Raw genomic sequence first — 16,326 nt, forward strand, 5'->3', positions numbered from 1 at the left:
GACGGTGGGCTGGTGAGCACCTGCCTTACAGCAGGCCTACAAGCCCTCAGTCCAGCCTCTCTCAGCCTACTGTGGACGGTCTGAGCACTGATGCGTTCCTGGTGTAACTCGGGCAGTTGCTGTTGCCATCCTGTCCCTGTCCCACAGGTGAGATGTTCGGATGTACCGATCCTGTGCAGGTGTTGTTAGACGTGGTCTGCCACGGCGAGGACGATCAGCTGTCCGTCCTGTCTCCCTGTAGTGCTATCTTAGGCATCTCATAGTACGGACATTGCAATTTATTGCCCTGGTCACATCTGCAGTCCTCATGCCTCCTTGTAGCATGCCTAAGGCAAATTCATACAGCTGAGCAGGGACCCTGGGCATATTTCTTTTGGTGTTTTTCAGAGTCAGTAGAAAGGCCTCTTTAGTGTCCTAAGTTTTCATACCTGCGACCTTAATTGCCTTCCGTCTGTAAGCTTTTAGTGTCTTATCGACCGTTCCACAGGTGCATGTTCATTAATTGTTTATGGTTCATTGAAGAAGCATGGGAAACAGTGTTTAAACTCTTTACAATGAAGATCCGTGAAGTTGTTCTTTGGATTTTTACTAATTATCTTTGAAAGACAAGGTCCTGAAAAAGGGGCGTTTCTTTTTTTGCTGAGTTTATATTTCTCAACATATAAGGATACATATTGAAATTAAAATTGTTGCCATTAAATCTCTGAAGTGTTATATTACAGTCTGTCCAGATGCGGACTCTCTAATTGTCTCTCCCAGTCAGCACATTTGGGTGAATTCCCTTTTGGTCTGAGGGCCTGTACCTGGGCTTAAATCGTAGTCTCTCAGGCATATCCCAAGGTTTGTGTTGCCTGCAAATGTCCTCCTGGGAGCAGCACTAAACTTTTAATGATTCCTTTTTTTTTGTCTCCCCACTTTGATTCGGTTGGCCCTAGTGCCTAGATGATAAATGGCCTTGTCTCGGCAACGTTGGCCTGGAGACTTGCAGATCGTACCAACTCTTGTCCCCCCCCCCTCCCCTTCTTTTTTTATCGACATTAACCATTCAAATAGGTGTGGGGGGTAGAGGTCATCAAGAGAACAGAGCAGCTGTGAATTTCCCCTCATTAATGTCGCCCCAGTCATTCAGAAGAGTGTTAATCCCTCACTATATTTTTCTCCGTTCCAGATACATGACCAGAATATGATCAATGGCCAATGTCTGAGGGATGTTTCGAAAGTTGCAGTCATTTGAATGTATTTGAACTTCAGAGTGGTATTTGGTATTGAAGTTCAAGTGAGCTTCTTCTCAGGATGAAAAGCCTGAGGATTCTATTAAATTATATTCCATACATTTCTAGGAAAGAGACATAACTACCTGGCACTCTGCTCTCAGACACTGTCATACAAATACATTTACATGTTGGTCATTTACTGTAGCAGACGGTCTTATCCGAAACGACTAACAGGCAAATACACAGGACTCATAGTCATTGACAATTGATGTGCAATATATGTTACAAATGTTAGCAGTCAAGAAACATTTGATTGAGTTGAATAAGTTCTGACTAAGAAAGACCTGATGCAAAAATATGTATTTCTGATGCTCCCCATGCCCTTGGTTATTGAAAGCTATTATTATGTGCCTCCATATCCTGCCGATGAATTTTCCTATGCACAGTATGCTGACATACAAGCTTTGCCTGCAGCTACCTGATGTTAAATGTGAGTGCAATCTCTAAGTTGTGTGTCTAGCTGAGTAGCACAATGCAAGGCACTGGGAGAGGTGCCATCAACTAAGGCAGGGCAACAATAGAATTTGATGTGGATAACCCGCTAGGGAATAGAGTTTGGCTCCCGCTATTTGACCAGAGAGTAGACTCTTCCCATTGCCATCTCGTTCAGTTTATCATGAATGAATGAATTACATTTTATTTTTGTATGAAATTGGCAACCCATCCCTTATGAGGTTAACTGACAAATAAACAAACTTGACACATAAACAAATAATTAATTGACACAAACAAATAATTACAACCCTAGAGCAGTAAAATAATATATATTCATACATACATACAAGCATACATACATATACACACACATGCATACATACAGTGCCTTGCAAAAGTATTCATCCCCCTTGGCGTTTTTCCTATTTGTTGCATTACAACCTGTAATTTAAACAGATTTTTATTTGGATTTCATGTAATGGACATAGACAAAATAGTCTAGTGAAATTTAAAAAAATACTTATTTAAAAAAATAAAATAAAAATAAAAACGGAAAAGAGGTGCTTGCATAAGTATTCCCCCCTTTACTATGAAGCCCCTCAATACGATCTGGTGCAACCAATCACCTTCAGAAGTCACAGCACCAACTGTCAGAGCAGCTCACATATTACTGCACCTGTACATAGCCCACCTATAATTTAGCCCAAACAACTACCTCTTTCCCTACTGTATTTCATTTATTTATTTATTTTTGCTCCTTTGCACCCCATTATTTTTATTTCTACTTCGCACATTCTTCCATTGCAAATCTACCATTCCAGTGTTTTACTTGCTATATTGTATTTACTTTGCCACCATGGCCTATTTTTGCCTTTACCTCCCTTATCTCACCTCATTTTCTCACATCGTATATAGACTTGTTTATACTGTATTATTGACTGTTTGTTTGTTTTACTCCATGTGTAACTCTGTGTCATTGTATGTATCGAACTGCTTTGCTTTATCTTGGCCAGGTCGCAATTGTAAATGAGAACATGTTCTCAACTTGCCTACCTGGTTAAATAAAGGTGGGAAAAAAATACATAATTAGTTAAATAAAGTACAATGTGCAATCTAAGTGTCACATAATCACAGTATATAGAGTTGAAGTTGGAACATAGTTTGGAGTCATTAAAACTCGGCTTTCAACCACTCCACAAATTTCTTGTTAACAAACTATAGTTTTGGCAAGTAGGGTTAGGACATCTACTTTTGTCATGACACAAGTAATTTTTCCAACAATTGTTTACAGACAGGTTATTTCAATTCACTCTATCACAATTCCAGTGGGTCAGAAGTTTACATACACTAAGTTGACTGTGCCTTTAGACAGCTTGGAAAATTCCAGAAAATTATGCCATGGCTTTAGAAGCTTCTGATAGGCTAATTGACATCATTTGAGTCAATTAGAGGTGACTCAAACTCAGTGCTTGACATCATAGGAAAATCAAAATAAATCAGCCAAGACCTCCACAAGTCTGGTTCATCCTTGGGAGCAATTTCCAAACACCTGAAGGCACCACGTTCATCTATACAAACAATAGTACACAAGTATAAACACCATGGGACCCTTCAGGCATCAGGAAGGAGACGCGTTCTGTCGCCGAGAGATGAATCTACTTTGGTGCGAAAAGTGCAAATCAATCCCAGAACAACAGCAAAGGACCTTGTGAAGATGCTGGAGGAAACAGGTACAAAAGTATCTATATCCACAGTTAAACAAGTCCTATATCGACATAACCTGAAAGGCCGCTCAGCAAGGAAGAAGCCACTGCTCCAAAACCGCCATAAAAAAGCCAGACTACGGTTTGCAACTGCAAATGGGGACAAAGATTGTACTTTTTGGAGAAATGTCCTCTGGTCTGATGAAACAAAAATATAACTGTTTGGCCATAATGACCATCGTTGTGTTTGGAGGAGAAAGGGGGAGGCTTGCAAGTTGAAGAACACCATCCCAACCGTGAAGCACAGGGGTGGCAGCATCATGTTGTGGGGGTGCTTTGCTGCAGGAGGGACAAAATAGATGACATCATGAGGAGGTAAAAGTATGTGGATATATTGAAGCAACATCTCAAGACATCAGTCAGGAAGTTAGAGCTTGGTTGCAAATGGGTCTTCCACATGGACAATGACATACAATGACATTGACATACTTCCAAAGTTGTGGCAAAATGGCTTAAGGACAACAAATTCAAGGTATTGGAGTGGCCATCACAAAGCCCTGACCTCAAACCTATAGAACAGTTGTAGGCAGAACTGAAAAAAGTGTGTGCGAGCAAGGAGGCCTAGAAACCTGACTCAGTTCATTCCTCTCTGTCAGGAGGAATGGGCCAAAAAACCTATTGTGGGAAGTTTGTGGAAGGCTAACCCGAAACATTGGACCCAAGTTAAACAATTTAAAGGCAATTCTACAAAATACTAATTGAGTGTATGTAAACGTCTGACCCAGTGGGAATGTAATGAAATAAATAAAAGCTGAAGTAAATCATTCTCTCTACTATTATTCTGACATTTCGCATTCTTAAAAGTAAGTGGTGATCCTAACTGACCCAAGACAGGCAATTTTTACTCGGATTAATTGTCAGGAATTGTAAAAAACTGAGTTTAAATGTATTTGGCTAAGGTGTATGTAAACTTAGGATTTCAACTGTTTATACCTGTTCTGAAAGGCCCCAGAGTCTGCAACACAACTAAGCAAGCAGCACCATGAAGACCAAGGAGCTCTCCAAACAGGTCAGGGACAAAGTTGTGGAGAAGTACAGATCAGGGTTGGGTTATAAAAAAAAATCTGAAACTTTGAACATCCCACAGAGCACCTTTAAATCCATTATAAAAAATCGGAACGAATACGGTACCACAACAAACCTGCCAAGAGAGGGCCGCCCACCAAAACTCACGGACCAGGCAAGGAGGGCATTAATCAGAGATACAACAAAAAGACCAAAGATAACCCTGAAGGAGCTGCAAAGCTCCACATCGGAGATTGGATTATCTGTCCATAAGCTGTACACTCCTCAGAGCTGGGCTCTATGGAAGAGTGGCCAGAAAAAAAACAATTTCTTGAAGAAAAAAATGTGCAAACATGTTTGGTGTTCGCCAGAAGGCATATGGAAGAAGATACTCTGGTCAGATGAGACACAAATTGAGCTTTTTGGCCTTCAAGGTAAATGCTATGTCTGGCACAAACCCAACACCTCTAATCACCCTGAGAACACCACCCCCACAGACAGTGAAGCATGGTGGTGGCAGCATCATGCTGTGGGGATGTTTTTCATCGGCAGGGAAACTGGTCAGAATTGAGGGAATGATGTATGTCGCTAAATACAGGGAAATTCTTGAGGGAAACTTGTTTGTCTTCCAGAGATATAAGACAGGGGCGGTGGTTCACCTACCAGCAGGACAATGACCCTCAGCATACTACTAAAGCAACACTCAAATGGTTTAAAGGGAAACATTTAAATGTCTTGGAATTACCTAGTCAAAGCCCAATCCAATTGAGATTCTGTGGTATGACTTAAAGATTGCTGTGCACCAGCAGAACCCATCCAACTTGAAGGAGCTGGAGCAGTTTTGCCTTGAAGAATCTGCAAAAATCCCAGTGGCTAGATGTGCCAAGCTTGTAGAGTCATACCTCAAGACACTTGCTTAACTTAACTTGACTTGAATAGTTATGCAAGCTCAAGTTCTCTGTTTTTTTGTCTTATTTCTTGCTTGTTTCACAATAAAAAATATGTTACATCTTCAAAGTGGTAGGCATGTTGTGTAAATCAAAAGATACCACCCCCCCAAAATAATCTATTTTAATTCCATTTTTTAAGGCAACAAAATAGGAAAAATGCCAAGGGGGTGAATGCTTTTTGCAAGCCACTGTAAATACATACATATGTAATCGGTTTGAAATGGATAGCTAGTTAACGGGGTGCGCTCTAATAATAGAGTTTCAATCGGTGGCGTCACTTGCTCTGAGACCTTGAAGTGGTTGTTTCCCTTGTTCTGCAAGGGCTGTGGCTTTTGTGGAGCAATAATTAACGATGCTTCGAGGTTGACTGGTGTCGATGTGTGCCAAGGGTCCCTGGTTCGAGCCCAGGTAGGGAAGAGGAGAAGGACGGAAGGAACACTGTTGCACATACATAACATATACAGATAATTAAATACAGAAAAATTAAACAGAAGGCCTTTGAACCCAGTGTGGCACAAAGAGGAGATTCATGTGGTTCATTGTGAGTCTAGGATCTGTATCTAAATATATATGGGTGGAAATTGCATTGAAAGGAGCAGAATTTCACCAGTTGCCCTGGTTTTCTATTTTCTCTTCTGTTTTAAAATATTGTACTTAGCCCGGAGGATGGGTCACACTTTGGATAGTCCGGATTATATCAACAAACTATCTGTTGATAAGCAACTGCTTGCTACGGTTAGAGTTAAGTTTAGAATAAGAGTAAGGGTTAAGATTAGGCTAGGTTTAGGGTAAGGGTTAAGTTTGGGGTTAGGATAAGGGTCAAGGTTAGAGCTAGGTTTAGTAGATAGTTAGTTGAAATGTTACTGATAGAGCATCTACAGATGGACTATCCAAATAAAGTGTTAGCTGAGGATGTAATTCAGATTGAGCTCTGGCTGTATACTGCCAATGGTACGGGGACGTTATTTTCCACCAGGTTCTTGGAGAAACATACCTTGGAAGGTAAAGGGGAAACATATTGATTGGAGAAAATACACATGTTGCTCCTCGAACTACAATAAGCTGGTATTTGTCAATACACTGTCATGGTTTTAGAATGTCCACCATGTAAATTAGTTATGGTGATCTGACCTCAGTCATGTTGTCTTCAGATTAGTTTAACCCCTTTCAACTCCAGGGATTGTACTGATATGGAAATGCCCAAATGTAGATGCTAATAACTTAACGTACTGTTTAGGAGAGGGATACACAGTGACATTATATCTATCAGAACAAATGTGAGATTAAGACAATTCCAAGTCTTATCACTGGCAAAATATTGTATATTTGTTCATACCGGTATGAAATAGAAGGGGGCCACCAAAGTTCCATTGTTTTTTTACCTCAGACTAATCCACTTCCAACTATAGTTACTTCAGTAGAAACATAAACCTGGCTAAACACAGCAGTAGGTCTGTACTCCAAGGGCGTTGTTAAAGCATCGGAACAAAATGCTCACTGGAGTAGGATTAAGACAACTCATGAGATTGTTGTGGTTTTCTCTCTTAAATCCACTCCTCTCCGACTTCCAGAGAAAGACGTGCACAGGCTTTTTTGACGGAACATAAGCCTCATTCTTCAATTGTGTGTGCCTCCATTTTGGCCCATATATATTATGAATTTTAATAGAGCTCAGCCGTAAGGATCTGTGCATGGATCTAATAGGCTGTGTTCACACAGGAAGCCCAATTCAAAAAAAAAAAAAATACGCTAATTGGTCTTTTGACTAATCACATCCAATCTTTTCACATCAGGTCTTTTTCAGAGCTGATATGTTTGGTAAAAATACCAATTAGTGAAAAAAAGATCAGAATTGGGCTGCCTGTGTAAACTCAGTCATAGAGTGCTTAGCTGAACTTGATATTTGCGACCAGAGAAGATGTAACAGGCTATCGTATATGAGAGCTAATAGCTAACTTGACCTTTCCCTTGGATCTCTCTCTCTCTTATCAGGACTGATTCGGACGGCTGTGGCAGATCTGGACCGGGAGACGCAGGATCGCTATGAGCTGGTCGTCATGGCAACTGATATGGCAGGCCAAATGGGTGGTCTTTCCGGCTCCACCACGGTGACCATAGTGATCACAGATGTTAATGACAACCCACCACGCTTTCCGCAGAGTGAGTCACTCTCATATTGATGGCAGCGGTGAACTTGCACCAGTCAGTAATAGAAGTACCCCATCAGTAATAGAAGTACCACCATCAGTAATAGAAGTACCCCCATCAGTAATAGAAGTACCCCCATCAGTAATAGAAGTACCCCATTAGTAATAGAAGTACCCCATCTGTAATAGAAGTACCCCATCAGTAATAGATGAACCCCATCAGTAATATAAGTACCCCCATCAGTAATAGAAGTACCCCATCAGTAATAGAAGTACCCCATCAGTAATAGAAGTACCCCATCAGTAATAGAAGTACCCCATCAGTAATAGAAGTACCCCATCAGTAATAGAAGTACCCCATCAGTAATAGAAGTACCCCCATCAGTAATAGAAGTACCCCATCAGTAATATAAGTACCCCCATCAGTAATAGAAGTACCCCCATCAGTAATAGAAGTACCCCATTAGTAATAGAAGTACCCCATCTGTAATAGAAATACCCCCATCAGTAATATAAGTACCCCCATCAGTAATAGAAGAACCCGATCAGTAATAGAAGTACCCCCATCAGTAATAGAAGTACCCCATCAGTAATAGAAGCAATGGACTACATGGAGTGGTCAGAAGCACTCTGAGAAAATCATTTCACTTATATTTATCCACCTGTCAAACACTCCGCTAAGAAGGGTTAGGCAATCATCTGATGAAAGCGGTTTTGGGAGTTTCCATATGTCTGCATACGATAAGATGGAGCCGATTTAACAATTTTAACATTCCAGTGGTATGGATTTATGTTGGGGACATCCGTTATTTATCAGCTGGAGAAAGGTCAAAGGCCATAATGTAATAACATTATGGTCAATATACAGAACACTGTTTGAATACTAGTAGAGTGTTTATTATCCCCGGGGAGCAATTCATTTTGTAGCACGTAGTAAAAACACATTGAACACATGAATATAAATATATACCAAAGCAATGCATACAGCAATATGTACACAGCTAGCAATAACAATACAGCTTATGGAGAAAGCTGATAGCAGCTGGCATGAAGTTTAGACCTTTTAGTTTTGAACATGGGGAGTCTGTATCTGCGCTTTGAGAGAAGCAACATAAATTCATCAAACAAGGGCTGCTGTGTGTCCCTCAGAATGTATTGTGCCATGAGTGAGTGTCACTGGTGGCTGATACTACAGGTGAGAACGGTCTGAAAGGTCAGTTAAGTTGATGATCCAGCTACTTTGTTTCACAATGTTACCCAGGCTGTTCTTACTGTTTAAAACAGCAGATCATATTGAATGTTAAAATGGATGCATTACTACAGGAGCCTTTCCTTCCTACCTATTTAATCAGGAACTTAGACTGTAAAAATGCTTTGTAATCATTTAGAATTCTGAAACTTTTCTATTTGATTTCTCAGATTGTATTTGATAAATGAATCTCAGGTGAACCAATTTGGACCCAGCTTGTACTTCTCGCTACAGCAAAAAAAATACAAATTCCAGTTCAAATGTGTATTATATTTCATTGTACATTTCACAATGGTGCTCAGTAAAAGGATGTTTTACTTTAATCTGTATTTCCTGCTGGGGGAAATCTTACCTATGACGCTTGTACATGATTTAGAAACTTCAACATCCCTTTCTACTGTACCCTGGACATCTTAGTGGAATTGCATGTTTAGTTCTTTTGTAAAACCTCTGCATATAACTAGCTCATAACGAATGACAGAAACAGGTACTTCCTGTTAAGACACCAGACTCTATAGCCTATGAATAGCGGTGTTATTGCTCTTTCCCACTTTTTTGAGATAAACAACAATGCATGTTATTCAAGCTAAGAGAGCTCTGTCTAAGTTCAAGTGTCGTGACGCTCCAGTCGTGACGGTCTCATAGCTTTGTCTCACATAATCTAATTTCGTTTCCTGGCTGTCACCTATGTGATTTTCTCTCTTCTATAACTTCCTTTCGAAATGCTGTCTGCGGTTCGAGGATACATACATTTATTAGAAAAGAACAGGGTTGTGTGTCATGTTCAGCTGTTTTATTTATGCGTCCTACAGGGTTGGGGTCAATTACATTTAAATTTCCTTCATTCAGGAATTAAACAGAAATTGCAATTCCAACTAAATATTTTCATAGGGTATCATTGAGGAAAATTGTAATTGTAATTTCCGTTTTGAATTGACTGAATTGAAATGTAATTGACCCCTGCGCTGACATCTCACACAAAATGTGGCTTTGTGCTGTGGAAGTGCTGTGGTCAACAAAAAGTTGATTAGAAGGTCTATTTTGGAAATTTTACAGGAGGATATTGAAAGAGTAAGCGTAAAACCTTCCATACATAGACTCCATGCCTTGCCAATGATCACCCGGGGTCAGCATCTTTACCAGACGTGGTTAACATAATCGCATAGTGCCTTGGTCTAGCCTTGTTCAAACATGAGCAAAGATCCAGTGCATTACTTAAAGGGAATTCTGAGGGCCAATTGGGTTAAGGGTCAAGCATTGGGGGTGGGTGGATTCATGAGCAACTAAGTTGGCTCTACAGAATAAAAATCCTGGGTGAATTCTCTTTTTGCTGAATTGTCTTGGCAATGGGAAGAGTGCTCTTACATACAGTAAATGGTGGGCTTGTATGTATTGAATACATTTGTCCTTCTTCCACTTCCTTCCAATCATTTTCACCATCTACTCTACCTCTACACCTTCTCGTTAACCTTCTCCTTCTCTTCCTCCTCCCTGTCATCTCCCTTCCCGTAATCTTCATCCTCCACACTCCTGTCATCTTTCTCTTCACCCTCTTCCATTATCTCTCCTCTTCTTCCCTCCTTTTCCACCTACTCCCCATTCCCCTCCATCAGAGATGTACCAGTTTTCGGTGTCTGAGGGGGCGGCCGTGGGGACGCCGGTGGGGAGGGTGATCGCCACGGACGCAGACATGGGGGAGAACACGGACATGAGCTACCTGATCAAAGACGAGGAGGGCGGGGAACTCTTCAAGGTTACCACCGACGGAGACACACAGGAAGCCGTCATCACTATCAAAAAGGTGGGAGTAGAATGAAGCTGATTTGAGATCAGTTTGGATTTGGGGCCAGCGATAGCCTCGAGGTTAATATAGCGGGCCAGCAACCGGAGGGTTGCCGGTTAAAATCCCAGTGCTGACTTTGCGGGAAAAAATCTGTCTGGAGTGAGCAGGCAACTGGAGGGTTGCTGGCAGTAATATCTCAGGTGCCACCTATCGCCAATTTTTCCTTGAGCAAGGACCTAAACTGCTCATTGGGCACTGCGGCTGCCCTCTGCTCCAGCCATTGTAATGTTTAAGTCGGAGCATTTGAGTTAAATCAAATCAAAATGTATTGGTTGCTTACAGAGATTTGCAAATGTTATAGCATGTATTTTATATTTATATTTTAGATTCTTCAAAGTAGCCACCCTTTGCCTTGATGACAGTTTTGAACACTCTTCGCATTCTCTCAACCAGCTTCACTTGGAATGCTTTTCCAACAGTCTTGAAGGAGTTCCCACATACATGTATGTTGAGCACTTGTTGGCTGCTTTTCCTTCACTCTGCTGTCCAACTCATCCCAAACCATCTCAATTGGGTTAAGGTTGGGTGATTGTGGGGGTCAGGTCATCTGATGCAGTACTCCATCACTCTCCTCCTTGGTCAAATGACCCTTACACAGCCTGGAGTTGTTTTGGGTCATTTTCCGGTTGAAAAACAAATGATAGTTCCACTAACTGCAAATCAGATGGGATGGCGTATCGCTGCAGAATGCTGTGTTAGCCATTCTGGTTAAGTGTGCCTTGAATTATAAATAAATCACAGACAGTGTCACCAGCAAAAATCACAGACAGTGTCACCAGCAAAGCACCATCACACCTCCTCCTCCATGCTTCACGGTGCGAACTTCACATGTGGAGATTATCCGTCCACCTACTCTGTCTCACAAAGACACGGCGGTTGGAACCAAAAATCTCCATTTTGTACTCATCAGAGCAAAGGAAAAATTTCCACCGGTCTAATGTTCATTGCCAGTGTTTCTTGGCCCAAGGAAGTTTCATCTTCTTATTGGTGTCCTTTAGTTGTAGTTTCTTTGCAGCAATTCGACCATGAAGGCCTGACTAACACAGTCTCTTCTGAACAGTTGATGTTGAGATGTTTCTGTTACTTGAACCCTGTGAAGCAATTTTTGGGACTGCAATTTCTAAGGTTGGTAACTCTAATGAACTTATCCTCTGCAACAGAGGTAACTCTGGGTCTTCCTTTCCTGTGGCGGTCCTCATGAGAGCAAGTATCCTCATAGCCCTTGATGGTTTTTGCGACTGCACTTGTTGAAACTTGACATTTTCACATCTTAAAGTAATGATGGAATGTTGTTTTTCTTTGCTTATTTGAGCTGTTCTTGCCATAATATGGACTTGGTCTTTTACCAAATAGGGATATCTTCTGGTTACCACCCACCCCTACCATGTCACAGCACAACTGATTGGCTCGAACACATTAAGAAGGAAAGAAATTCCACAAATGTACCTTTAACAAGGCACACCTGTTAATCAAATTGCATTCCAGGTGACTACCTCATGAAGCTGGTTGAGAGAATTCCAAGAGTGTGTTGTCAAAGCTGTCATCAAGGCAAAGGGTGGCTACTTTGAAGAATCTCAAATATAAAATATATTTTGATTTGTTTAACAGTTTTTTGGATACTGCATGATTCCAAATGCATTATTTCATAGTTTTGATATCTTCACTATTATTCTACAATGTAGAAAATAGTAAAAAAATAAAGAAAACCCTTGAATGAGCAGATGTGTCCAAACTTTTGACTAGTACTGTATGTATACGATACAGTCAGTGCCTTCAGAAAGTATTTACGTCACACCCCTAGACTTTTTCCAAATGTTGCTGTTTTAGCCTGAATTTAAAATAGATTAAATAGAGATGTTTGTTTGTCACTGGCCTACACACAATACCCCATAATATCAAAGTGGAATTATGTATTTCACCATTTTTACAAGTTAATGAAATCCTGAAGTGTCTTAAGTCAATAAGTTTTCAACCCCTTTGTTCTGGCAAGCCATAATAAGTTCAGGAGTAAAAATGTGTAAGTTGCATGGACTCACGGTAAGTTGCATGGACTCACTCTGTGTGCAATAATAGTGATTAACATGATTTTTGAATGACTACCTCATCTCTGTACCCCACACATACAAGTATCTGTAAGGTCCCTCAGACGAGCAGTGAATTTCAAATACAGATTAACCACAAAGACCAGGGAGGTTTTCCAATGCCCCGGAGAGGAAGGAAACGGCTCAGGGATTTCACAATGAGGCCAATGGTGACTTTAATCCTTAACAGTCATGATTCCATATACAGTAAGTAAGATACAAAAATCCCCATCAAAATCCATCAGTTTAAAGCTAGAGATATCAGGTTTTTTTCATCCGCCTATATCAGCCTTTTTCATACGCCTAGATCAGTGCCCGAGCTACAGTACAGCGGAGTTTGTCAGACCATGAGACATCCAGAAAATCCATCTTCACACAAAATGTCTGTATCGTCCGAACGGTTTGGCTTAACTATTATGACCCCTTGTAACGGAATTCCTCTTCTTCAGAGGAGGAGTAGCAATGATCAGACCAATGCGCAACGTGGTAAGTGTCCATAATGATATATTTAATAAATCAACAGAACACTGAACAAAATAGCAAAAGTACAAACAAACATCTGAAACAGTCCATTATGGTGAAAACACTAACACAGGATACAACCACCCACAAAACACAATAGAAAGTAGGCTACCTAAATATGGCTCCCAATCAGAGACAACGACTGACACCTGCCTCTGATTGAGAACCATACTAGGCCAAACACATAGAAATATAACAACAGAACAAAACATAGAAAAATAACATAGAATGCCCACCCCAACTCACACCCTGACCAACTAAAATAAAGACGTAAAAAGGAACTAAGGTCAGAACGTGACGCCCCTCTATGGAAAGGGGAGACTCTCACGAAGACGATGTTGTTCTTCATTTTGCTCTACGGACCCAACAAGTGTCACGGGACTCGTCTGAAGACGGTAACGCTGATGTGCCAACTTCTGTCTGTGGTGTCCGAACCGTTTGAGCTACAAACTAATATCACCTCACTATAGAAAGGTGAGACTCACGAACACTGAGCTTTCTTGTATCTTCTAAATATAGGAAAGAAGACACTTCAAGACCTCATTCCTTTTTAAATTTATTTGTGTACTCTTTTTTTTACCATTCATTAATGTGTTATTTCATGTGTTATTATGGGCTTTAATCGTAAAGGCCGAAAAAAAAAAATATATATATATAATATTTTTTTTGTTAAAGAAGGAAAATATTCCAATACATGCATTCTGTTTGCAACAAGGCACAAAAGTAATCCTGAAAAAATGTGGCAAAGCAATTAACTTTTTGTCCTTACAAAATCCAATACAACACATTACTAAGTACCACTCTCCATATTTTCAAGCATAGTGGTGGTTGCATCATGTTATGGGTATGCTTGTAATTGTTAAGGACTGGGGAGATTTTCGGAATTAAAAGGTAAACGGAATGGAGCTAAGTACAGGCAAAATCCTAGAGGGAAACCTGGTTCATTTTGCTTTCCACCAGACACTGGGAGATGAATTCACCTTTCAGCAGGACAATAACCTAAAACACAAGGCCAAATCTACACTGGAGTTGCTTACCAAGAAGATGGTGAATGTTCCTGAGTGGTCGAGTCACAGTTTGGACTGAAATCGTTATGAAAATGTATAGCAAGACCTGAAAATGGTTGTCTAGCAATAATCAACAACCAATTTGACAGAGCTTGAAATATTCTGAAAAGAATAATGGGCAAATGTTGCACAATCCGGTTTAGAAAGAGACTTACCCAGAAATACTCACAGCTGTAATCACTGCAAATGTTGCACAATCCAGTTTAGAAAGCCCAGAGACTTACCCAGAAATACTCACAGCTGTAATCACTGCAAATGTTGCACAATCCGGTTTAGAAAGCCCAGAAACTTACCCAGAAATACTCACAGCTGTAATCACTGCAAATGTTGATTCTAACATGTATTGACTCAGGGGGTTGAATACTTCTCTAATAAAGATACAGTGGGGAGAACAAGTATTTGTAACACTGCCAATTTTGCAGGTTTTCCTACTTACAAAGCATGTAGAGGTCTGTCATTTTTATCATAGGTACACTTCAACTATGAAAGACGGAATCAAAAATCCAGAAAATCACATTGTATGATTTTTAAGTAATTTATTTGCATTTTATTACATGACATAAGTATTTGATACATCAGAAAAGCAGAACTTATTATTTGGTATAGAAACCTTTGTTTGCAATTACAGAGATTATACGTTTCCTGTAGTTCTTGACCAGGTTGCACACACTGCAGCATGGATTTTGGCCCACTCCTCCATACAGACCTTCTCCAGATCCTTCAGGTTTCGGGGCCGTCGCTGGGCAATACGGACTTCCCTCAGCTCCCTCCAAAGATTTTCTATTGGGTTCAGGTCTGGAGACTGGCTAGGCCACTCCAGGACCTTGAGATGCTTCTTACAGAGCCACTCCTTAGTTGCCCTGGCTGTGTGTTTCGGGTCATTGTCATGCTGGAAGACCCAGCCACGACCCATCTTCAATGCTCTTACTGAGGGAAAGAGGTTGTTGGCCAAGATCTCGCGATACATGGCCCCATCCATCCTCCCCTCAATACGGTGCAGTCGTCCTGTCCCCTTTGCAGAAAAGCATCCACAAAGAATGATGTTTCCACCTCCATGCTTCACGGTTAAGGATGGTGATCTTGGGGTTGTACTCATCCTTCTTCTTCCTCCAAACACAGTGAGTTTAGACCTAAAAGCTCTGTTTTTGTCTTATCAGACCACTTGACCTTCTCCCATTCCTCCTCTGGTTCATCCAGATGGTCATTGGCAAACTTCAGACGGGCCTGGACATGCGCTAGCTTGATCAGGGGGACCCTGCGTGCGCTGAAGGATTTTAATCCACGACGGTGTAGTGTGTTGCTAATGGTTTTCTTTGAGACTGTGGTCCCAGCTCTCTTCAGGCCATTGACCAGGTCCTGCCTTGTAGTTCTGGGCTCATCCCTCACCTTCCTCATGATCATTGATTCCCCACGAGGTGAGATCTTGCATGGAGTCCCAGACCGAGGGTGATTGACCGTCATCTTGAACTTCTTCCATTTTCTAATAATTGCGCCAACAGTTGTTGCCTTCTCACCAAGCTGCTTGCCTATTGTCCTGTAGCCCATCACAGCCTTGTGCAGGTCTACAATTTTAACCCTGATGTCCTTACACAGCTCTCTGGTCTTGGCCATTGTGGAGAGGTTGGAATCTGTTTAATTTAGTGTGTGGACAGGTGTCTTTTATACAGGTAATGAGTTCAAACAGATGCAGTTAATACAGGTAATGAGTGGAGAACAGGAGGGCTTCTTAAAGAAAAACTAACAGGTCTGTGAGAGCCGGAATTCTTACTGGTTGGTATGTGATCAAATACTTACGTCATGCAATAAAATACAAATGAATTACTTAAAAATCATACAATGTGATTTTCTGGATTTTTGTTTTAGATTCCGTCTCTCACAGTTAAAGTGTACCTATGGTAAAAATGACAGACCTCTACATACTTTGTAAGTAGGAAAACATGCTAAATTGGCAGTGTATCAAATACTTGTTCTCCCCACTGTATATTCGTGT

The 16,326-nt window shown here is 40.9% G+C and overlaps 1 protein-coding gene across 4 annotated transcripts in view; it reads left to right on the plus strand.

Moving 5' to 3' along the window:
* Positions 1–16,326, plus strand: part of LOC135541381 (cadherin-22-like) — a 276,477-nt gene that overhangs the window by 168,480 nt on the left and 91,671 nt on the right. For all 4 annotated transcript variants that reach the window (XM_064967581.1, XM_064967580.1, XM_064967583.1 and 1 more), the window contains 2 exons: positions 7,420–7,587; positions 10,437–10,624. In XM_064967581.1, coding sequence (XP_064823653.1) covers positions 7,420–7,587; positions 10,437–10,624 — 356 coding nt within the window. The remainder of the gene's footprint in view (positions 1–7,419; positions 7,588–10,436; positions 10,625–16,326) is intronic.

Source organism: Oncorhynchus masou, chromosome 6, assembly GCF_036934945.1.
Source record: "Oncorhynchus masou masou isolate Uvic2021 chromosome 6, UVic_Omas_1.1, whole genome shotgun sequence".
In the NCBI taxonomy this organism is placed as follows: domain Eukaryota; kingdom Metazoa; phylum Chordata; class Actinopteri; order Salmoniformes; family Salmonidae; genus Oncorhynchus; species Oncorhynchus masou.